Source organism: Littorina saxatilis, linkage group LG9, assembly GCF_037325665.1.
Source record: "Littorina saxatilis isolate snail1 linkage group LG9, US_GU_Lsax_2.0, whole genome shotgun sequence".
In the NCBI taxonomy this organism is placed as follows: Eukaryota; Metazoa; Mollusca; class Gastropoda; order Littorinimorpha; family Littorinidae; genus Littorina; species Littorina saxatilis.
In genome coordinates, this window is record NC_090253.1 from 35,863,858 (window position 1) to 35,888,512 (window position 24,655).

The 24,655-nt window shown below is 43.0% G+C and overlaps 1 protein-coding gene and 1 long non-coding RNA gene across 4 annotated transcripts in view; both read left to right on the top strand.

Annotated features, from left to right (window-relative positions):
• The window catches only part of LOC138975949 (uncharacterized), a 17,011-nt gene extending 3,032 nt beyond the window's left edge, over positions 1 to 13,979 (top strand). Inside the window, exons 3-6 of one of the 3 annotated variants that reach the window (XM_070348724.1) lie at positions 7,350 to 7,468; positions 9,508 to 9,647; positions 12,121 to 12,223; positions 13,489 to 13,979. In XM_070348724.1, the coding sequence (XP_070204825.1) occupies positions 7,350 to 7,468; positions 9,508 to 9,647; positions 12,121 to 12,201 (340 nt within the window). In that variant the 3' untranslated portion in view covers positions 12,202 to 12,223; positions 13,489 to 13,979. The remainder of the gene's footprint in view (positions 1 to 7,349; positions 7,469 to 9,507; positions 9,648 to 12,120; positions 12,224 to 13,488) is intronic. The other 2 variants (XM_070348725.1, XM_070348727.1) reach the window with 2 other exon arrangements.
• Positions 1 to 24,655, top strand: part of LOC138975955 (uncharacterized) — a 149,852-nt gene that overhangs the window by 107,453 nt on the left and 17,744 nt on the right. The gene's annotated exons all lie outside the window — the stretch shown is intronic.

A 24,655-nucleotide genomic window follows, 5' to 3' on the forward strand; every position in this document is an offset into this window, starting at 1 on the left:
GATGATGATGGAGATGCTGATTGAGATGCTGATTGAGATGCTGATAGAGATGATGATGATGATGATGATGATGATGATGATGATGATGATGATGATGATGATGATTTTGGCAACTGGATAACAAAACGAATCAGATATATCGAAACATTTAGTCAAAGAAAGTTTGAACGCTTTAGTTAGGGGTTACGAAAGTTGTTGAAGGAATTTTTTTGAACAGATTAGTTCATCAATATTCATTTTGTAAGTTATTTGTAAGTTTACAATTTCTGTTTTAAAAATGTATATCCCTTGTTGGACAACATTTGGGCGTGCGCTGAATGTGGATGAACGTATTACTCTTGGATGCAGAAAAGTATAAAAGTGCTGAGGATAATGATCATATAGTCCTGTGAGGCTACCCTCATCAAGGTGTGGGAGACGTTCTATGCTAAAAAAAAAGCTCTGAGGCGGCAGTGTTCCTGCTCTGAGGGGCCACTTTTTCGCAGTCGGATCAGATCGATCGCAATAGTAGGTGTCGTGGGCAGTGTTCCACTTTACGTTTTGGTTTGTAACGTTTACAAATGAATTGGGTATTGCCACAAATAGGCAACAAGATGCTACAATGAATTCATATCACAATAAATAATCATTTATTGGCATGTTCGTGGTTTTGCTCGATACAGACTAACACAGACCATCGAAGCCCTAATGGGGAGCTGAAGCAATGCAAAAGCAATGTTTTGGCGTTATAAAAAAGTCACAAACTGCTCTTAGATTTCTCTCAACATTAATTAATTCGTTTAATCGATGATCCAGCTCTGAGTAATAGCGAAATGGGCGGAGCTTAGGTTTGTTCCAGTTCTGACGCGATTCGCAAAACTATGCATTCCTGTTGATAAAATATCATATATTTAATACTTCCTATCAGTGGATAGCATCAAAGTGGTGAAATCTGCATGTTATGCGGCCAAAATGTTTGTTCCAGCTCTGAGGTTTTTGATCGGCAAAATGTTGAACACATTTTCCAGCTCTGAGCAAATACTACCGGGTGTATCTCATTCTGCATGTGAAGCAAATTTAAGAAAGAAAAAAAAGCAAAGAAAGAAATATGAAGTTTAAAACAGTTAAAATGTTTGACCCAATTATTTTGTAATTTAGGCTTTTTTTTCCCATGATCATTATGATAGTATGTTGTCTCATCCATACATGGTTAAAGTGATATGGTTTCTTTTTTTCAACTAAATGCAAGTAATGGAATATGGAATATGTCCAATGTGGAAACTGCAAGAAACAAGAATGCAAACTAACATTGTCAAAAAGAACACCCATGAGAAACTTTTAAAGTGCACAAACCTTTCCTTTGTCGAAATGAAGGCAAAATAAAGTACCACCTTTATGATTATCAAGTGAAACCAGACGAAAGGGTAGAACATATATTTTTTGATGCTGAGGGTTGCATAACCAGGAAAAAGAAATCTACAACTGAAACTGGTCCACAACCATCTTCTCTACATACAGAACAAAACGATTTGATTGAAGAGTTGGTTAGTTTCCTACCAAAGTTACTTTCGATTTTAAAGCAAAAAGGTGAAGACTATCGTTTGCACACATTTTGTCATAGTGATTTTAACACATTTTTCCCTAGAATGTCAAATGACATTATTCTGTCAAAAATGTTTCCTTATTTTAAAATATAACGAGTCAAAGATGCCTACCGCAATGTTACGTTTTCATTAAAGTAACACACACAAAAATCTGTAAACAAAGATGAATTTTTTTGTTTTTGTCTTCAATCAATGAACATTTAAATAAAGAAATCATTTTCAATAATAGAAAACAAGTCGCGTAAGGCGAAATAACAACATTTAGTCAAGCTGTCGAACTCACAGAATGAAACTGAACGCACTGCATTTTTTCACCAAGACCGCATACTCGTAGTTTCGTCAGTCCACCGCTCGTGGCAAAGGCAGTGAAATCGACAAGCCAGAATAGTGCGGTAATGGTCGCGCTGAGCAGGATAATATGCTTTTCTGTATCTCTATTCTTTTTAGCGTATTGAGTTTGTTTTTAATCCAAACGTATCAAATCTATATGTTTTTTTGAATCAGGGACCGACAAGGAATAAGATGATGTTGTTTCTAAATCGATTTCGGACAATTAATTTTAATCATAATTTTCATATTTTTAATTTTCAGAGCTTGTTTGTTATCCAAATATAACATATGTATATGTTTTTGGAATCAGAAAATGACGAAAAATAAGATAAAATTGTTTTTGGATCGTTTAAAAAAAAATCTTTTTAATGACAAGTTTCCGATTATTAATGACCAAATTCATTCATTATTTTGTAAGCCACCAACCTGAAATGCAATACCAAAGTCCGGCCTTCGTCGAAGATTGCTTTGCCAAAATGTCAATCAATTTGATTGAAAAATGAGGGTGTGACAGTGCCGCCTCAACTTTTACAAAAAGCCGGATATGACGTCATCAAAGGTACTTATCGGAAAAAAAGAAAAAACATCCGGGGATATCATTCCCAGGAACTCTCATGTAAAATTTCATAAAGATCGGTCCAGTAGTTTGGTCTGAATCGCTCTACACACACACACAGACACACACAGACAGACACACACAGACAGACACACACACAGACAGACACACACACACAGACAGACAGACACACACACAAACACACACATACACCACGACCCTCGTCTCGATTCCCCCTCTATGTTAAAACATTTAGTCAAAACTTGACTAAATGTAACAAGTCGCGTAAGGCGAAAATACAATATTTAGTCAAGTAGCTGTGGAACTCACAGAATGAAAGTGAACGCAATGTAATTTTTCAGCAAGACCGTATACTCGTAGCATCGTCAGTCCACCGCTCATGGCAAAGGCAGTGAAATTGACAAGAAGAGCGGGGTAGTAGTTGCGCTAAGAAGGATAGCACGCTTTTCTGTACCTCTCTTTGTTTTAACTTTCTGAGCGTGTTTTTAATCCAAACATATCATATCTATATGTTTTTGGAATCAGGAACCGACAAGGAATAAGATGAAAGTGTTTTTAAATTGATTTGGACAATTTAATTTTGATAATAATTTTTATATATTTAATTTTCAGAGCTTGTTTTTAATCCGAATATAACATATTTATATGTTTTTGGAATCAGCAAATGATGGAGAATAAGATAAACGTAAATTTGGATCGTTTTAAAAATTTTTATTTTTTTTTACAATTTTCAGATTTTTAATGACCAAAGTCATTAATTAATTTTTAAGCCACCAAGCTGAAATGCAATACCGAACCCCGGGCTTCGTCGAAGATTGCTTGACCAAAATTTCAACCAATTTGGTTGAAAAATGAGGGCGTGACAGTGCCGCCTCAACTTTCACGAAAAGCCGGATATGACGTCATCAAAGACATTTATCAAAAAAATGAAAAAAACGTTCGGGGATTTCATACCCAGGAACTCTCATGTCAAATTTCATAAAGATCGGTCCAGTAGTTTAGTCTGAATCGCTCTACACACACACACAGACAGACAGACAGACACACACACACACACACACACACACACACACACACACACACACACAAACACACACATACACCACGACCCTCGTCTCGATTCCCCCTCTATGTTAAAACATTTAGTCAAAACTTGACTAAATGTAAAAAGGAGTGGAAGTGTTGCGGACAAGAAGGTACACGATTTTTCTGCAAGGTCCCTGGGGTTCTACGGTCGGCTTTTTGCCGTCCCCAAGGCTTCATGAGCTTGGCGTCCGGTTCTGGACCTTTCACTTCTCAATACTTTATTGAGAGTGATACGGTTCAAGATGGAGACGCCATCCTCGGTCAGAGAGGCCCTCAGACCGGGAGACTGGGTTACCTCCATAGACCTTACTGATGCGTACTTCCACATCATGATGCATCCGGCCGACAGGAAGTGGCTTTGCTTCTGTTGGGGCAACAAGGTCTACCAGTTTCGGGCGCTCCCCTTTGGTCTGTCACTGGCCCCATGGATCTTCACCATGCTGGTCAAACAGCTTTGCGCCCGAGTGAGGTCACAGGGTGTTCGGCTACGAGCCTACCTCGACGACTGGCTCATCCTGAACCAGAGCGAGGCAGCTTGCTCCCAGCACACTCTGTCTGTTGTTCAAGAGGCTCATCTCATGGGCTTCTCAATCAACAGCATAAAGTCGGAGCTCACGCCATCCCAGGTATTCACGTATCTGGGCATGACGTTCGACACGATCGCTTGGTGCGTTCGTCCCTCTCGGAAGAGAGTGGACAAACTACAAGATTCGATCAGCTCCACTTTGTCTCACCATCGGGCGACCATCCGTTCACTGACCTCTATTCTCGGCCAGATGGAGTCGATGGCGTCTCTGGTCCCTCTGGGGAGAGTACACAAGAGGCCTTTTCAACTAGCTCTGAAATCTCTTGTGGACTTCCCCATCACCAATTGGAACGCTCTAGTCCCTCTCCAGAACTGGTTCCACGCCACGACCCTTCAGTGGATGGAACCAGAATGGATCTGTCAGGGTGTTCCGATCATGTTGCCTCCTCCCGACACAGATCTCTTCACAGACGCTTCTCTGTCGGGATGGGGTGCTCACACAGCCCTTTTCACGGCTTCCGGCCAGTGGGCACCACTCCAGAAGCTCTGGCATATCAACCTGCTAGAGCTGGAGGCAGTGGCTCTCGCACTCGTGAAGTTTCTCCCGGTTCTCCAAGGCAACCACGTCCGTCTGTTTACAGACAACACGACAGTGGCAGCCTATGTGAACAAGCAGGGCGGCTCCCGGTCGCCCGCGCTTTCGAACAGGACTTGCGAAGTGTTGATCTGGTGCCAACAACACCAGATCTCGCTCACCGCAAAGTACCTGTCCGGGAGTCTCAACACTCTGGCAGGCGCTCTCAGTCGTTCAGGCAGTGTCCTGCAGTCAGAATGGACCATCACTCACAGCGCTCTTCTACGCCTGTGGTCCATAGTGCAGAAGCCAATGGTAGACCTCTTTGCGACCAAGTTCTCAAAGAGGCTACCGGTATTTGCGTCCCCCTTTCCAGATCCAGAAGCTTGGGAAACCAATGCTCTGGAAATCTCCTGGAAAGGACTGGAAGCATACGCCTTTCCCCCCTTCCCGTTGCTCGGACGAGTCATCAGGAAGGCGGACCTAGAAAAGCCGTCCCTGCTTCTGGTTGCTATAAAATGTGTTTACTAAAACGCGTGGCAACGTGAAAAAAGCTGTCATTTTTGTTTGTCGTGAGAAGTCAATCAGGTAAGGTTGTTAAAACCTTTGCATGACTTAAACATGCCCGCGATAGCTGTTTTGCCATACGAACAGCTTTCTACATTTTATATATTGCAGCGCATGTTGTTGTTTGAATGCTTTGTGTATTTGTTGTCAATACAAGGTTACAACAACCACAGACAATTGCTGGAATAACCATCTGCTGGCAAGTTGTGGAGTGTCTCGTCAAAGAGATCTTATGCTGGAAATTCTTCCCGCAAAGCTGACAGGCGTAAGGCTGTTCTCCTTCATGCTTGGATACATGTGCGATGAGATCATTTTTGTTGCTGAAGGTTTTGTTACACACTCCGCACTTGTGACGCCACATACCTTGTTCATTGTGGACTGTGCGCACATGTCTTTCATGCGAAATCTTTGCCGCAGTGCTCACACAGATGGCGCTTCTTCCCTGGGGTGCTGGTTGCCTGTCATCTCGCTATTCTCGCTAACATCGAGTTCCCAGGTGACATCTGAAGAAAACAAACTAAGAAAACCCGAGAGTACAAATCCTTTTATGCGGTTCACTGCTATTTTTTTTCCATAAAGAATAATTGGAAATTGCTCTAAAACAGCAATGTAGTACATTAAAAGTCAAGGAATACCTCATTGCTCAAAATATAAAATGTTCTATGTTGATTTTTCATTTATATCTTTCACAATGCTCAGTTACAGAGCAGTCAATAAATGCTCAGAGCCCTAACATTTTCAACATTTGCTCAGAGCTTGAACATTTTGCCGCTCAAACACCTCAGAGCTGGAACATTTCTTTTTTGCCGCATAACATGCAGATTTCAACACTTTGATCCCTTCCACTGATAGGAAGAGTTAAATATATGCTCTATTATAAGCAGGAGTACATATTTCATCTATACGGGCCTTACTTTGTCCGTTTGCGAATCGCGTCAGACCTGGAACAAACCCAAGCTCCGCCTATTTTGGATTTGCTCAGAGCTGGATCATCGATTAAACGAATTAATCAATTTTGAGAGAAATCTAGGAGCAGTTTGTAACTTTTTTGGACGCCAAACCATTGCTTTTGCATTGCTTCAGCTCCCCAATTAGGGTTTCGATGGTCTGTGTTAGTCTGTATGGAGCATAACCACACAAATGCACAAAAATCTCCACTTTTTGACATAAATGATCATTTATTACGATATCTATTCATTGTATCATCTAGTTGCCTATTTGTGGTAATACCCAATGCATTTTTTTAACGTTACAAACAAAAAAAGTATAGTGGAACACTGCCTACGACACCTACCATTGCGAGCGATCTGAGCCGACTGCGAAAAAGTGGCCCCTCAGAGCTGGAACACTACCGCCTCAGAACTTTTTACGCATGGAACGTCTCCCACACCGTGCTAATGGAAATAGACGTTTTCTGAGAAAAAAACCTCATTCAGGATTTTCAAGCGGTGTGGCAGAGTGAGTACTCCCGACGTCGACTCAAACACGTTGCCAAGTTACATTTTCCTACGTGATATTATAGGCCTTTCACTAGCGATGGGGGGTGTCTGAAACACGTGGACAAGAGCACGCGTGGATAGCTTTACTCGGTAAAAGGAAAGGGTATTCACTCTTTCACAACCCATACAAAGCCGACACAGTTATTTCTCAACAGCGTCTTTTGGGACTGCTTTCTCACTGGGAAAAGCGAGCTGCCATTCAGTACGGCACTATCTTTTGTTTGTTCTTTTTTTTCCAGCATGTGCGTATTCATGTGTACAAGCACTGAGACTTTTGCTGTGAACTTGGGATCTTTATCGTGCGTATGCATGTGCACGGGGGTGTTCAGACACCGAGGAAAATATGCACACAATGATTTGACTCTGGACATAAATGTCTCGCCCAACATGCGGGTCGAACACACAAACACATCTAGTTTTCAAGCCAGCGCTGCTGACGAATGTCGCTTATCATATTATAACCCTTGCAAATTTAAGATGTATCGTACCTTATCTAATCTTCTCTAATCTTATCATATCTTATCATATTATAGTATCATATCTTATCTTATCTGATGTGATCTGATGTGATCTGATATATGCAACATTGCTCTTCTCGTCTCCCCAGACGGCTGGCCAATCTGGCGGAGGGTCTGGTGTCGGGGTCAAGCGGTCAGTTCGCACAGCTGGTGGACAACAGTACGGTGGAGCAGGACACTCGTGTGGCCTGGAAATACGCCTGTACACGTAGGTCGTCTGTACCGTCACGTCACGCATCTTCTCCTTGTCCTGTGTTTGTATGACAGGCACACCCCTTGTCGTGCAAACAGTTGGGCTCACCGTCACGTCACGCATCTTCTCCTTGTCCTGTGTTTGTATGACAGGCACACCCCTTGTCGTGCAAACAGTTGGGCTCACCGTCTCAGATCTGGTCAGACTATCTCTCCCCATGGTCATGTGCCAAAAATGAACAAACTGGGTTTTCTCTGTGCACAGTGGGATTTTGTTTTAATAAATTACTTTATAAATGCAACCATTGACTTTCTGAGACATTATTTTGCACACAACAAAAGTGTCAACCCACAAGGGCATGCAGTCATCGGTTTTGATTTGTGGTATGTAACCAAGTGGAGGGATGGTCTTATCCCATGTAAAAACCTGAGCAGATCTAAGATGGTGCTCAAGACGAACCGTTTACACGGGATGTTGGAGCTTGGGATGATATGGACTGAAGATCTTGTCTTCTTTTGTCTTTTTGTTCACAAAATACTGCAATTGGTTTGTCTGAGCAAGCAGGGAGAAGGGGGAATTTGGGGGCAGGAGAAACGGAATACCTTTATTCTCCTTTTGTTCATATTTCATATTCATATATTTCAACAACAACAAAAGAGATTGTCATCATATTCACGAGTTTTCATTCACAGCCACCTGGGAAATAAATCTCATGTTCTCCATGCAATAAATCCCCGGTTCCCATAGTTGCAGGAAGCAGGTTATACATGGATAATCAAATGCAAACCCAATAGAAACGCTCGGGAATTCTTCGGGGCTTTTCATTGGCGTTTCCCCAGACCTAGACAGACGACACTGCTTTGCAAAGTTCCAAAAACGAACTGGCAAACTGGCAAAAGTAAACAAAAACCAAAACTACTTCACGAAAGGTCATAAATTCATCACAAATAAGTGAAACCTAGCGATATGTTCTGTCTTCTTACAAAGTCATGGAGTGCGTGTATCTGTGTTTCGATACACAGACGTTCGGAGAAACACGAACGTCAAGTCAAACCCCTGACACACATATTTTTACCCGTGCACAAGACGTTGTATCGATAAACGAAGCGCAAATAAGAAATAATAATAAAAGCAAAGAACATAGCAACAAGATATGCAAACATCTAACAAAGCCGAGCAAGCAGATTACACGTCTAATGAAAAACAAAGAGGCAATGAGTCGGAAACAAGATCGCGATTCTTTCCTTCGCTGCACGACGCAAATCTTCTGTGACCTTTGACCCAACGTGCCTGCTTGCACGATGCAAATCTTCTGTTACCTTTGACCCAACGTAGCTTCCACATTCGATCACTAAGCTTAATATTTACAACTCAAAACCGAGGGGGTGGAATACTGAGAGGAACCTACAGAACTGTGCATCCTCAAACCTGACATACTTATCTCAACATTTTATGAACTCAAAACACAGAAAGTTGCTTTCACACGCCATCTTTGATTGCAACAACGTGGTGGGGCACAAAAACATGTATTATCAAAACGGAACTCGTGTTTCAAAGCATGGCTCCCTGTGTTGATTTGGCACTTAATTTCTCACTACCCAAATGATGACAAAAACGATGTTTGGTGGTTTGTTGTCAGACCAGCTTTTTTGTCGGTCCTCGGGGGGCATATCGACTTCGGCCTTCGGCCTTGGTCAATAAATATGAAACAAAAGACGATATGCTCCCCCTCGGACCGACAAAAAAGCTGGTCTGTCAACAACCCATCACTGAAACATCTTATAATGTCAGGAACATGTGTTACTAATGGTGACGCCTGAAGGATGATGATGATGATGATGATGATGATGATGATGATGATGATGATGATGATGATGATGAGAGAAAGATTACAATGAGAATGGAGAAGGAGAGACTAAGAGAGAAGGGTGAGCATTGTCCAAATGAAATACGACAGGGACGGGAGAGAGTGCTAGTCACGCCTTGTTTCCAACACACGCATAGACACAAGGCATCAGCATACACTGCATTGCTATTATGTATTTGTGGTGCAGGGGGCGTGGCGGGCACGCCCACTTTCATGGTGAATGACGTCACAGTGCTGGTGTCGGCGGACCCCTTGTGGACAGTGGACGACTGGAAGAACCTGATCGACCCTCTGCTGGCCCCCCACCAGCAAGCCGTCTCCGACCAGGTCATTTAAATAAATACCCGAAGCTGACTTCGCGAAGTCCTCGCGAAATGTTTTCGCACAAAAATCAGTCCCAAAGCTTTGTGCAGCAAGCTTTGTGAAGCAGACTTCGCGAACTCAACCCAATTAATAACAGGCTTACGAGGTCAATATGTGTAAACTGTAAAGATAGGTGAAACGCTGTACTGTGAAATAGTGTTATGTACCAGTGGCGGTTCATTCAGTGATGAAATGACAGAAAACAGCAAGTTGAGTATCGAAAACGATTCAACCCGCAGTCCTTCTCCAGTGAACGATCATGTGACATGTTTACCGCCACAGATTTGTTCAGGCTTTCACAAGAGGTCAGTGTATCCCAAACGCTACGGCTTTAGGGCAGCGCACTACTTTTTACATTTAGTCAAGTTTTGACTAAATGTTTTAACATAGAGGGGGGAATCGAGACGAGGGTCGTGGTGTATGTGTGTGTGTGTGTGTGTGTGTGTGTGTGTCTGTGTGTGTGTGTAGAGCGATTCAGACTAAACTTCTGGGCCGATCTTTATGAAATTTGACATGAGAGTTCCTGGGTATGATATCCCCGGACGTTTTTTTTCATTTTTTCGATAAATACCTTTGATGACGTCATATCCGGCTTTTTGTAAAAGTTGAGGCGGCACTGTCACACCCTCATTTTTCAATTAAATTGATTGAAATTTTGGCAAAGCAATCTTCGACGAAGGCCGGGGTTTGGTATTGCATTTCAGCTTGGTGGCTTAAAAACTAATGAGTGAGTTTGGTCATTAAAAATCGAAAACTTGTAATTAAAATCATTTTTTTATTAAACGATCCAAAAACAATTTCATCTTCTTCTTCGTCATTTTCTGATTCCAAAAACATATACATAATTATGTTATATTTGGATTAAAAACAAGCTCCGAAAATTAAAAATATAAAAATTATGATCAAAATTAAAATTTTCGAAATCGTTTTAAAAACTATTTCATCTTATTCCTTGTCGGTTCCTGATTCCAAAAACATATAGATATGATATGTTTGGATTAAAAACACGCTCAGAAAGTTAAAACGAAGAGAGGTACAGTAAAGCACAGCGCAATCGCTACCGCGCCAAACAGGCTCGTCACTTTCGCTGCCTTTTGCACTAGCGGCGGACTACGTTCAGTTTCATTCTGTGAGTTCCACAGCTTGACTAAATGTAGTAATTTCGCCTTACGCGACTTGTTTCATGACTTAATTTCGCACTTTGAGAGAGGAGTCAGTTATAGAATTAATTCAGGAAAGTATTCCCATGACATGTAAATTAATTAGCAAGTGGTAATGTTACAAGCTCTCGCCCTAGTGTGTGTGTGTGGGGGGGAGGGGGGGTGGTGGGCGAGGGTGTGTGTGTGTATGTGTGTGTGTGTGTGTGTGTGTGTGTGTGTGTGTGTGTGTGTGTGCCTGCGTGCCTGCGTGCGTGTATTTGTGTGTGTGCCTGCGTGCCTGCGTGCATTGGTGCATACCTACGTGTGTGTGTATGTGTGTGTGTGTACGTACGTGCCTGCGTGCATTGGTGCATACCTACGACGGTGTGTGTGTGTATGTGTGTGTGTGTACGTACGTATGTGTGTGTGTGTGTGTGTGTGTGTGTGTGTGTGTGTGTGTGTGTGTGCGTGCGTCTTTGTGTGTGTGTGTGCGTGCGTGCATGCGTGCATACCTACGTGTGTGTATTTGCGTTTTTGAGCTCTGTTCAAATCATCAGGGGCCGAGGTCTTGACGAATACTAAGTGGCTTTATGCATGATTATGCGCAGAGTCTACAAACAGCGTAACCGCAAAACATGCTGGTCATGACGCGTGCGACGTATACAACGTTCAGCCTAACGCGACGACAGCTATCCCCATGTCGTAAGTCTGTGCGTAGTCTACGCGTGTCGAAGAAACAAGGCTATTTACACTTCTTTCTGAAGATATTTTAGCGCTGCTGTTAAACTAAGTACCCTGAACACTCAACCTTTATGCTTTGTATTCCAAGTTACAGCGCCTGCATACATGGGGAAAAAGAGATAGTTTCGTATTTTAAGTCGATTCCTTACGTAATCCTCACATTCATGCTCAAGGGACGTAACTTCATACTGGACTGTTCACGAAGAGAGTTGATTTAGGACACTGAGTAGTTTAGGATTTTACAAGTTCCAATAAATAGAGAATCTTCTGCACGTTAAACTTCATCGTCTAACGCCTAACAGTGTCCGCTTTCCCCCATGATGTTGGCCATGCGAGACCGCAACACGACGAAAAACAAAAACTTTTTTTCCCCGCAAACGACTAATTAGTGTGCGTCGTGACCACCGAGCTACACCTTTGAGGAGCTACGAAATACGTAGGCTTTACGTGTTCGTAACCCTAGGCGTAACCCCTTTCATTTGCGAAATCGACAAGACCTCGGCCACTGATAGTGTAGGGAAGGTACGCTTGAAAAAAAGTCTGTTTTTGTTATTCAGCCGTCAAAATCATCACCGCGTTCATCGTCGTTGTCGAAAATCTTCATCACGATGACCGCCGCGGCATGCATTGCTCACTGACCACAGCGACATCACAGATCCGGTGAGTGGCGGTGTTGACCAGAGAATCAATTTTGCCATTCACTGTGTTGAATCAGGCTTTAGATTTCTGGTATGTCTCCAAGTGGAAGGATGCTGTTATCCTATGTGAAAGTCTGGACAAGGTGGTTTACATGATGGTTTACACCAGAAGGAATGAACTAGATACAGAACCATTTTATTATAATGTGTAATTATATTCTCCCAACACTCGAGGAATGGTATGGAATATAGCTGCTGGGTGCCTCTCTCCCTCTTTGATAAAACACACGCACACATAAAAACAACACCCATTAAACTCAAAAACAAACACTCAAAAGAGTGAAGAAAAGCTTACAAATGATCTATAAGATGACACTTTGTATCTCAGGGCCGGACCCAGGGGGGGGTTCCAGGGGTTCCGGAACCCCACCCCTGGAAAAAGCATGTACCTTGCTTTGAGTGGGTTTTTTGTTTTTTTTACTAGTTTTAGCACCAAAACAATGCTGCTCTTAACCCTCAAAACAAGGCCCAGAATGCACCAGATTGCACAGATTTTAACCGTTTTTCAAAAATTTTCCGGGGGAGCATGCCCCCGGACCCCCCTAGTTCGCGCGCCTGAAAGCAGGCGCGCGCTTGTGGCTTCGCCACTTCGCTGATTTGCCCCCCCAAAAAAGGAGGAACCCCCCCCTTACAACTCATTTGGTCCGGCCCTGTATCTGAACCATAATCCAACATGTTAGTGTATATTTCCAACTGCTTTCTTTCGTCCACCAGCCAGCAGACTAGCTGACCGATTTCTCGTGGCGTATGTTATATACTCTTCACACAAAAAGTCTTGGTCACAAAAAATGTATACTATATTATCTTCTAACATTTCAAAAAAATGTCAAGGGTCCAATAATTCAATTGAAACTTGACTTTTGTTTAGAACTCAAAATAGGACTGTGAGAGTAGGTAGGGAAAAATTCTGTAGACAGTTTCATTGCACATGTTAACACGTGGAAAGATTCTGCTGTTTGGAGAAAAAGAGGGAGCTGGAGGTTTCCAAAATCTGATGAAATCTGCAAGGGCTAGACTTTATGATACACGTGCTACAACAGGGTCCTAGCCTCGCACTGTGCTCACCAGTATGTGTATAAGAGCTAACACACTGACGAAATAATGCACTGTAGCGACATGCCTCCACGGCAAAAACTGAAACATTTTCTTGACCGGTTCTGAACTGTTTTCGAAGAGTATATGTTTATGAGTAAATTCAATTGCATGTGTGTGTCTTGTGTCCGACAGTAAAGACGTGCCCGGCCGACACCAGACGCAGTGAATACCTGCCCCGCAAGGTGGAGTGCTGAACCAAAGGAGAATACTGCATCCCTAACGTCGGCTGTCGCTGCTAGAACCAACATAAACCAACAGCATAATAATGTGTCAACGGGAATTCTATTTTTTAACCAAAAAACAACTGTCATTTGCGTGAGGTTGTAAAAATCATAATCATAATCACTATCATTATATTACATTATGTTAAAAAAGCGCAGAACTGAAAGGAAACCTGCTAAAAGCACTTATCCAATGTAAGCGTCCAAACAAAAGTACAGTAGTAACAACAGAATTAACAGTGCAATTTGTATGCATTTCTTCCTTTTTGGCGATGGGTCGGTGTGTGTTTGAAAATATTCTCTATTTTTGATTTTAGCATGTGTTACCCGGAGAAGAAAAAAACAGCTCCATAATAATAACTCCACAAGTAAACAAAACGAAATAAAAACAAATTGATGTGACTCATCGCTGAGGTTGAAACTGACATACATGTATACTTATGTTTGTGTTTCACGTAGTTCATCTGTGTGAGGCGTGTTCTGCTTATATCTTCCTCCTCAGAGCAAGTTTGCATAATGATGTAAAGTTATTTGTTCTTGAAATTCAAGATTAACAGCAGAAAAACATCGCCATGAGCTAAATGCAGCTTTTGGCGTTATACGATACACTACACTACACTACCAGGGGCGGAGCAGTTAAGCCAGAGGGGGGGGGGGGGGGTTACAACCTGGGGTCCAAGGGTAGACCCCTTGTGGGGTAACCCCCCAGAAGCTGAAGAGTTTTAGCTATTTTATGAACAATTTATGGCTTATCCTTGATTTTAAACATGATCAACTGGTGTCAGCAGCCACTCATTATTTCTTTTAAAGTTAGTATTAATTTTTTAATTTTTTTTGACAGCCGGGGGTGTTGGGGGGTGTTCCGGAACCCCTGTAACCCCCCCCCTAATCCGCCCCTGACTACACTACACTTCACTACACTACACTACAGTACACTACACTACAGTACAATACAGTACACTACAATACAATACAGTACGGTACAATACAATACAATACAATACAATACAATACAATACAATACAATACAATAGATAGAGAATGACTTGCTGTGTCATATCAGATTTACACGAGTGTTTTTTTTATATTTTATTTTATAGATATTGAAATGCGAGCGAAATCGAGCATTTTGATATTTAAAAAGGCAACTAATCAAGTAAATATTAGGGGATACAACTCTGCAGCTTTTCAGGACATCAGATTAGTGTTCGGTTCTTTCCCTTGCACTATTGCAAAAAGGCGAACCTTATAATATGGGAGGTAACTCCTGTCCTCCTAATCGCTGGCTCACAGCGCATCGCTCGCTATGTAGCAGTAGAGAGGGCCCTTTAAGAACAGGTACCATGACTCATCTCTCTCTCTCTCTCTCTCTCTCTCTCTCTCTCTCTCTCTCTCTCTCTCTCTCCAGTCAAGCAGTCAGCACCATTAGCAGTCAGAAAGGTAGTTAATGGGCCCTTGCAAATGTCAGTCAGTCTGCTGCCTCCAATCGCCTTTCTCTCTGCGATCTCTGAACTGTGGAAAGTTCAGACGTACACAATTATGTGATCGCTATTTACTGTGAGTCTTCTACAGTTAACAACTTCAAAGTTTGGAAGGTGGGGGAAGGGCCGGGGTGGGGGGGGGGGGGTGAACGACGCTACTCTATTGTGATTATATATATATGTTAGTACATTATTGCATAATTCCATCTCTGGTGTCAAGCTGTTCTGAACGATAAATGTCACGCGAAGTCCTCAAAAAGACATCATAATGTCAAGTACATTCTATACTACTCAAAACAATTGGGTTGCATTGTGTTAAATTCAGATCAGCGACAAAGGTTAAATCCTTAACTGGTGTTTAATGAAAGTTGAACTCTGAAGTCATGGTTTAACCAAAATATGGATACTAGCGCTCGATACACACGCAAAATATATAATATTTCATGCATATTGAATTGTTGGTTGTAATCCTCACCAGCCAGGATAGGAGGACACTCAACACATGACGAAACATGTGGCTTCTGGCTCATTTGATACTTTTTTCGAAGCATTTACATATATGTACCACACTCGTTCAACTGATTAAATTAATACTTGACAAAAGTGCAATGTCCAACTTCAACTACTTTGTTCCTGGTAAATGATTTCGAAGAGACCCTTGAATTCTTTTGAGAAGTATATTTATGTACAATACCACCAATTTCTTCAAAGCTGCCAAAAGCATTTATTTGGTCAAGCACACACACACACACACACACACACACTCACACAGACTCCCGAGAGTTTGCGTGTGTGTCTCAGTGTTTTCTGTCTGTCTCGTTTCAGACTGCGTTTAGGCGTCCGTATATAAACTTGGCCAAAAAATTATTGCAACAAATTTCAAACCCAAATTAAAGCATTAATACCCGTGTCATTTCATTAAAACGTTATATGCCAGAGAAGGCCGTTCACTTAACCTTTAGGATCACCATTTGGATTAAATATTTCTTTTACAGGGATCACGTGACCGCCGCTCAAGTAAGGGTACCGTCAAAATCGACCAGACAAAAACGGAAGAGCCGAATGAAAAATCGACCAAAAATCACAATAGGCAAAACTTTGCAACTTTGACATACGAGAAGAAAGTCAAACCAATTATCTACCCTGAACAGATTGTTTTGTTTTGCTACCTTACGTATTTCGCGTGCTATGCTATTCCTACTGATGCAGGTGTCGATCGCAAGAGCGGTCAAAAACCGAACTTTTTGCGTCAATTTTAAATGGGTATCATGTCAAAAAGCGCTACATTTTAGCAATGACTTAGGGGATTGCTTTGAAACTTTCAGAATATTTTACCAACATACTAGAGATACTTCGTGCAAAAGTTTGGATCGTTACGGTTATTTATCCAGATGTGACGCAATGTTTCGAATAATGTCGTTAAACTTGTCATAGGATTGTTCACTTGTGTCCAAAAAATTCATAACTTTGCATATCTACAGATAAATGATTGATACAGATTCTTGCTAAGTTCCATTTGCGTGTAGCCGCTGGCGTTAATTTGCTAGTCATGCAAACACATGAGGAAAAAATGGAACGTTCACGCTGTTTCGCGCTTACAGCTGTTATCGCTGCGTGCCTCTGAAAACGTGTGCGTGTGCGTGCGTGCGTGCGTGCGTGCGTGCGTGCGTGCGTGCGTGCGTGCGTGTGTGTGTGTGTGTGTCTTAGAGGGAGGGCACGTCGGGGGAGGGCAGGGAGTAATATTCGCAGTGGGGGAGGAATTGATGAAGACAAAGAAAAACAACTCTCTCTTATCAACTTAATTCTCCGTTGCACAACACATTTCAAGAGCCGCAGAAAAAAAATATTAGTAAAAAATCCGAAAAGCTAGAATTTCCTTCCTCGGTCTTTACGGAGCTCTTTTTCTGCAAATAACCATTTTAGCGCAGAGAAACGATCAAAGCCGGGAGGAAATCCCCATCACAGACCCTCTCCGATCCCCCGAGCTTGGGCTTTGTTTGTCCGCCATATCATATAGCTTGCATCACGACGAAGCGCATTACTCTTATCTTAGCAACCCCACTGATGCAACGGTTGCGTCAGTGTACTGGCTAGACGCACAGTGCAGGCTTCTCTCTCTCTCTCTCTCTCTCTCTCTCTCTCTCTCTCTCTCTCTCTCTCTCTCTCTCTCTCTCTCTCTCTCTCTCTCTCTCTCTCTCTCTGCACTTTCTAATATAAATCACATAATCATAACGCAACCGTTCTTTTTATGGAGGCATCCATAACATACATAGTTAAGCAAACATAAAAGACCGTACAGAAAAACCACAACGACACACAAATGAACAAACACAACAAAAAGAAACTCATGTTCTAGCAGCACCACTTCTGCAACTGTTGCGGGTACTGTACACTCAGTGCATGCACTGTAAGCAGCACACAGCTCGCAACACGACTCCCACACGTCTGCTTGCACTGTTGTGCTGTCTATCAAAACAAACATGGTTCTTTTATCGCAACGTGCACTCGGCTGTTGTCAGTAAACTCTGCAGTCTATGCGCTATTCTCCTCTCATCGCAAGATAAAACAATTGACATGTTCTTAGCGGAAGCTTTGTGCAGACTGGTGTATGTGCGGTGGGGCGGTGTTGGATGACAAGATGATGGAACTTTTTTTTTTACAAGGATAGAGGTTTAAGGCTACACCTTTTCTTACAACCTGTCCTTACAATATAAAAAATAAAAAATTCTAATAAAATCACTGTTCGAGGCAAGTTAAGTTAATAACTGACCCTATGCTCCCGTTCACTTCGTATACTTTAGGAAAGCAATATCAAGTAGTGATAATTTCAAGCGTGACCGACATTATGTTGTGGTCTGGCTTCGAAATGCATTGACCAATCGCCGAAAGGCGCTGACGTCATTGCATAAAAGGATTTCCCTACCCAAACTCCTCTATTCTCGATAACATACAAAGGATTTTGTTCGGGAGGACGACGATCTATAGACGGTTTATCATATAAAGGGAAGCAAGCGGTTAACAACGGGTGTCGATAGAGCGAATGAACATTGATGTCAATTAGTAGTATTTCATCCACTTGTGATATCGGTGAATTGGCATTTGCTTGTCCACGATACCTAAAAGGATACCACACCAGAGTGAATAACAGATTCGTTCACTTTCACCAGAAGTTATCGCACAAAGCACGGACGAACGAACGGACTTAGAACAGACACGGACCCGCTTAAAAAAAAATACACCCCCCCCCCTCCCTTCCTCGTCTGTCGGATCAGCCACTTAAAAAGAATCAGTTTGAAGTTACTCAAAGCTCTCCCTCACTCACCCGACCTTTCAAAAATCAATCATCGCTGGCAGCACTTTGTCCAAACATTTTCAGCCGTGTTTAGTACTTCCTTACTGAGCGCCAGGCGAGACTGGAGTCGACAGACAAGTAGACAGGCCTCCCGCGGGCAGGCAGCAGGGACACCCCCCGTTCAAAGCGATGAAGGGGATCAAGAGAAGCCCTCCCTCTATCCTCCAACAATCACGCGCAAACACTCATCAATGCGTTGCCTAGCAACACCAATGTGGGCGGTGTCAGGGGGCACGGTCCCCCCTTGTAAGACAAAAAGTAAAAGAAGAAGGTTCGAGAAGTGATGTCAGTAAGGGAGAGTAAGGGGGGGGGGGGGGGGTGAGGCAGACGGACAGCGCGAGGGCGGTGCAGCAGAGGAAGGGATTCCCTGTGTGTTCATTACAATGATGCCGGAGGAGTGAAGGCAAGAATTGCGTTTCTTAAAATGCTAGCCAAGCTAGGTAACTTACTGCAAGCGAGAGGCGAGTCAGAAAAAGCGTCAACATTATGGTGGCAAAAGCTAGACAGAAGTACAATAAGACAGGATGACGTATACATCGTCGCCGACGAGCAGCCAACAGGAATCCTACGAGTGGGACCTCGCCGGTCACCGTGGCCAATATTTGCCCAAACAACTCCAACCGCAAGAGACTCGCTGGAGCTATTGCTCCTTTCTCGCAAAACAATCTTGCACCTTTGCCTTTAGGAAACGGACGTCAGACGTGGCTTGACTGGTGCACCGTGGCCAGCAGACCGCTCAGATATGAATCGGTCCTCGGGGAACCTTTGCTTCCGATGGCAATCGTGGTTGACGGTGCGGCAAATATCAAATGTCTCTGTCTTCCCCCTGTGGGACCAGAAAGAGCTTTTACTCTTTTCAAAAACAGACAAGATTATTTTAAATGGATCGCTCAAATTCCATGATTACAGAGGAGGGAAAAGGAAAAGGACAGATAGAAATACGGTATACAGACAGAACAGGAAGGTCCAAGCAATCGCGATTGCGTCGTGCATGCAAGAACTGAAAAGACATTGGAGCTTTTGCGACAACCTCCTTGTCCCGGACCTGCAGAGCACACAGAGAGAAACCCAGTCTCTAACCTCAGGCCACAAAACGACCACAGCCGGTCGGCGGGTAGATCTTTTTGTTAGTCAGTAATTGTAACGTAGACATCGCATGGTACACCGTGTCGTTTGTGGATCTCGTCTTTCGCTAGACATAGGAACCTTTTTATTGTCTTGCTACACTTTCATGCTTCCAATACAATGTCAGCTCAATCGACCCATAAACACCGGAGAGCTATATGTGCGGGCAGAACGACAAACACAAACAAACAAATAGACAAACAGACAAAGTGGAGCCTACACACCCCCATTTAAAAGGGAGGGGTGTAATAAAACATTGTCAATGCTTCAGCACAGCGGTCTTTGGAGTGGACAGATGGCTATTTACAAGACACAAACACTGTTATTCTTGTGTGCACACATCTCATTTTGTGCGCTAGTTTCTACATTCATACCAGAGAATGTCATCTGTTTTTGATGGGTCTGGGGAAGTGCATGTGACGTTGCTCAGGAAATATTACATCCATATTGTTAGACAAAACCACAGGAGCTTGTACTAGTACTACTATTATTCAACAGTGAGTAATGCCATACTACAGTAAGGATAAAAGAGTTGGATATTTCGATCGACCGGCGCTTTAATACAAGCTCATGTGAACAAAACTTGGAGTCTGTGGCCCAGTCTTTCTGCTTTCTCAATATCTCACTGCAGAAAATCGTGTGTTGTTTAGGTTATCGGTTATACATGTATGAAGGTTATACGTCCCCGCCGAAGGTTCGTATGGTATGAAATCCATGTCTCGACAGTGCGTAAATAAATCAATTAATTTGTCATATTCTTACATTCCGTCTTGACGTGGATCTATACAAGGGTTTAAGCAGTGCCCTGTCTGGTTGACGACTGTGCCAAAAGCATTGCACTTCTACTAATTTGTTAATGCGTTGCATGAAATAAAATCAATATGAATTGTTGACGTCTTCGTGCACGGGTCGCCCTGATGACCTGAAATATCGTCGTGTAAACCTGTTTCAGTTTCAGAAAAGTAAAAACAAATAATTATAATTTGAATTCTGGTTTTTTCGTCGTCACTCAACCTTTCTGTTACCAGTATTGAAGAATGTATCGTATACGAACCATAAAAAGACTGCATATAAAGGGCTTCCCGCAGTGAACTAGCCTGCTTCGTGGTAAGGAATTTGAACAGAGCGTGTACCTTCCATTTTTAGCTCTGAAAGCTCTCATTCTTCGCTATGTACAGTAAAAGTAAACTATAGCCAACGGTTATTATCGCTGTTTGAACTAACCCACTTTGGAAAAAAAATCATTTAAAAATGCGTCTTTGTTAGCATGATAGAACCTTGTTGACTGCTCAAATGGCGTACGGTCATGCCTGAAGGTGCACACAGTCCCAGAAGGCTCTGTGACTGTCCTGTTCCTTCCACGTTCGGAGTCAGTAATCATACAATCCTGCCTATAACACGGCAATGCCGTTCCGCCAACACACACGGTGTCTCCATGGACAGCTTAACGGTCTGATGGAGGGATCAATGATTATGAAGTCCAGTCAGCCATGAGGGTCATCCCAGGACATGAGAGTGAAAGATTGATGGGAACCGTACCGGCTAAACTCAGATCGTACAAAGTCAGCCACACCCCACGAGAAACTGGAGTGAGGAGAGTGTAAAGCGGTTGTAAAGGCTCACACGTAGGATGGGAGAGAAAGTGCGGAGAACGGAGCCCGTTTACACTCTCCCGTTTACACTCTCCCTTCTCCGTCCATACATCACCTTTATCATGTGAACTGGCTGATACTAGCTTGGAAGACTAAATGATGTAGGGGCAACTGGACTAAATTTATTGTTCTACTGCTCCCACAGTGGGATGGTGCATCAGTGTTTGAAAGAATCGGTTCAGTTTTGATTGACTGGGAAAAAAAGGTTAGGTCTGTTGCCCTTTATAAGTACATTTACCGGGACTAATATGAGGTCGTAATATAAAAACCTCAGGAAAGTTACTGCGGCTTTTATCGATCTATAATTAATATACTCTCGTACATAATCACACACATCTTTGGATTTCAATGCATATACAGCGTGATAGTTTTGTGTTTCAATCCAAAAGTTTGTGTAATACGTACATTTCACGCTCCCTATATACCGGTTGCAGATCGTCACATTTTCTCACAAGCACTGATAACAAGTAATCCCAGCGAAGCTGGAGGTATCCCACGAACGCTATACTGTAATCGACTTGAGAATTGTTCATGCTCAGTGATAATACATGATAAAGAAGGAATCTTTGTGCCCTAACTCAGGCGTTGGGGACGGAAGTTCACGAAAAATTGGGAACATATACATGTACTAACTTAAATACGGTGGGTGCCGACAAATTCTTCGATTTTTGACCCTGCGCGCGCGCGCGTGTGTGTGTGTGTGTGTGTGTGTGTGTGTGTGTGTGTGTGTGTGTAAGTGTGTGTGTGTAAGTGTGTGTGTTACGGAGTCGGTATGTCTATTGCAACCACCAACAAAGGCAGCTGAGCAGTGAAATAAATGTTATAATCTCTCTGTTTTCCACGGTTTGATCCATGTTTGTTTTGTCTATCTTTAGTGAACAATCGCTCAGTAATAACTTTATATTGACTAATTTGTCTCAAACTACCAAACTAGCAGAGTGGCCGCGGGGATAAGAGCAACAGTATTAAAACACTGTTAACTCCCAAGTCGTGGGTTCGAATCCCACTCCCGAACCACCATTCCTACCCTACTATCTGTCCGGCATCAACATTCCTACCCTGCTTTCTGTCTGGCACCAGCATTCCTACCCTGCTATCTGTCTGGCACCACCATTCCTACCCTGACATCTGTCTGGCACCACCGTTTCTACCCTGCTATCTGTGAGAGACAGAGAGACAGAGAGGATTTGTCCTTCGCTGGGGGTATGCAGTGCCTTGGCATTGCACGTCTACTTAATTGATATAGAGAGAATGGGGCAATAATCTGGATGATTTCAGCTATAAAATATAACAACCATCAGTTGTTGGTATCAGTCTTTCTCTCACTCAGATCAAATGCTAGAGGTTACCGCTAAGAGCCGGGATTGGACACTGATCGAAGGATTGATGTCAAGTTAATAATCAGTCAGACGAAACTGACAAAAATCAAATTTTCCCTAAGGCCTGTCTTACACTGTGCCGAATATCCTTGCGAATATGAACATGTTGTATTCGGCAAAAAAAGAGACGAATGGACAGGAAAAAATATTGAAAATTCGAAGCCTTACCGATCATTGCGAATGCATACAAATCCATATTCGAATGTTTTGCGTATGTATTACGAACGTTGCGAGTGGCCTTGCGAGTGTTGCGAGTGCTTGCAAACATTTTACGAATAAAGCGCTTATGCAATTCGCATTGTTCGTAATACTGCCCACTGTGCCGAATTTCCCTTGCGAATAGAATTCACCAATAATTCGTAATGATCGGGACATGGTCGCAAATACATTGCGATGATTACGAATGTCTTGTGAAATCTTACCAGTACGTTGCAAAAAAGTTAAGAATATGACTTCTTTGCGAATATTAGGAACATGTTGCTATGTTCAAAACAAGAGGCGAATGGTTAAGAACATTTACGAATGTCTTGCGACCATGTCCCGATCATTGTGAATTATTGGAAAATTCTATTCGCAAGGGCAATTCGGCACAGTGTAAGAGTAGCATAACAGTTTATGAGTCTAAATCATGAATTTGTCTGTTAACGGACATTAATAATTCGAATGTTTATTTGCAGTAACTGAATATCGAAATGACGTTTTAAAAAGCAGGTTCATTTTTGAGCTTGATCAGTGCAATCCGGCTGTAGGATGTAAATCAAGAAATTCCAATCAGTTTCGTCAGGAGGACAAAAAGTGAGGTAAACAAAAAGCACAGGCCTGTTTCAAAAAATAACATTCTGAACGCGACTTCATCCCTTCCCATTTCGCGGGTTCAGCCCCATTAGTTTGGACCGCCATGAAAATGCAAATGGCGGACAAGGCAGCCCTGGAGGGGCCGTAATGGCGGGTTTATGACGCGCCCATAGAAAGGGGAGATTACTCTTGTGAGTATCAGTGGCGGTGATCTCCCCTCGGGGACTGTCGTGTTACAGCGGCAACCCCCGCCGTTACGACCTGTGCTTTTAATGACTGCAGGGAGATTGTCGCTCCTGTAAAACGCCTCTGCCTCGCTGCCTGGCGCTGATTTTGGTCAGTGAAACTTGCTGCCTCCAGTCTAGCACATAGTCCGCCCCATAAACTGCGGCAACTGCCCTGCAGTCGATGGCAAGCATCCCAAAACGCCAATGACAAGGTTGCTTCATTAACTTTTAATGGCCGACGGAGCGTAGTTGTTCTCTTTGATCTCCGCTTCAGCCCAGACTGCATATGTCCCGTGACAAGCAATGACCAGCTTCCTGCCCGCTGACTGTCTTAATGACAAACTGTGGATGGCGGAGAGGCTCAGGACGAATCAATACCGACGGGGGGGGGGGGGGGGGGGGGGGGCGCTACAAGGGACTGCTGGAGATGATGAAGCCCTGAGAGCCACTGATTAACAACATTCAAATTTGTTTTTGAATTCAGAAGATGCATCAGCAAAACTGACATAATCATCATCATCATCATCATCATCCCCATCATCATCGTCATCGTCATCATAATCATCATTATCATCACCCTAAATATTTACATCGTCATCACCATCATCGTTGATACCGTTGTCGTCATGGTGTACTAAATCGTTTTGGGGTACAGCTTACATAACGGATGTCTGAATTTCTGTCAGTGTTTGAAAATCCCTTGTGACCGTGGACTTAACTGAACTAGGCCAATTAATTCCATCAGAGAACGAAACGAGCCAAACACGCCCGCCTTTCTTTTCTGACGCCAAACAGGATTGCAACTCGCACAGCCGCACATCCGGGTCGTTTTCCATCCGTTGATGACGTCAGCGGGCCCAGGCAGCGGCTTCATATCCTGCTAAAAGCACGAAGCAGAAAATGGCGGGCCGGGCAGCATAAAGAAATCTTTCCACTCCATTTCATTTCCTCATGACACAAATCACAATCGATCGATCTCTCCCGTCTCTCTTTCTTCCCCCCCCCCCCCCCCCCAGTTCTTTCTGCCAAGCTGTGGCCCTGCTACCCTGGCTGCGCTGGCTTCTGTT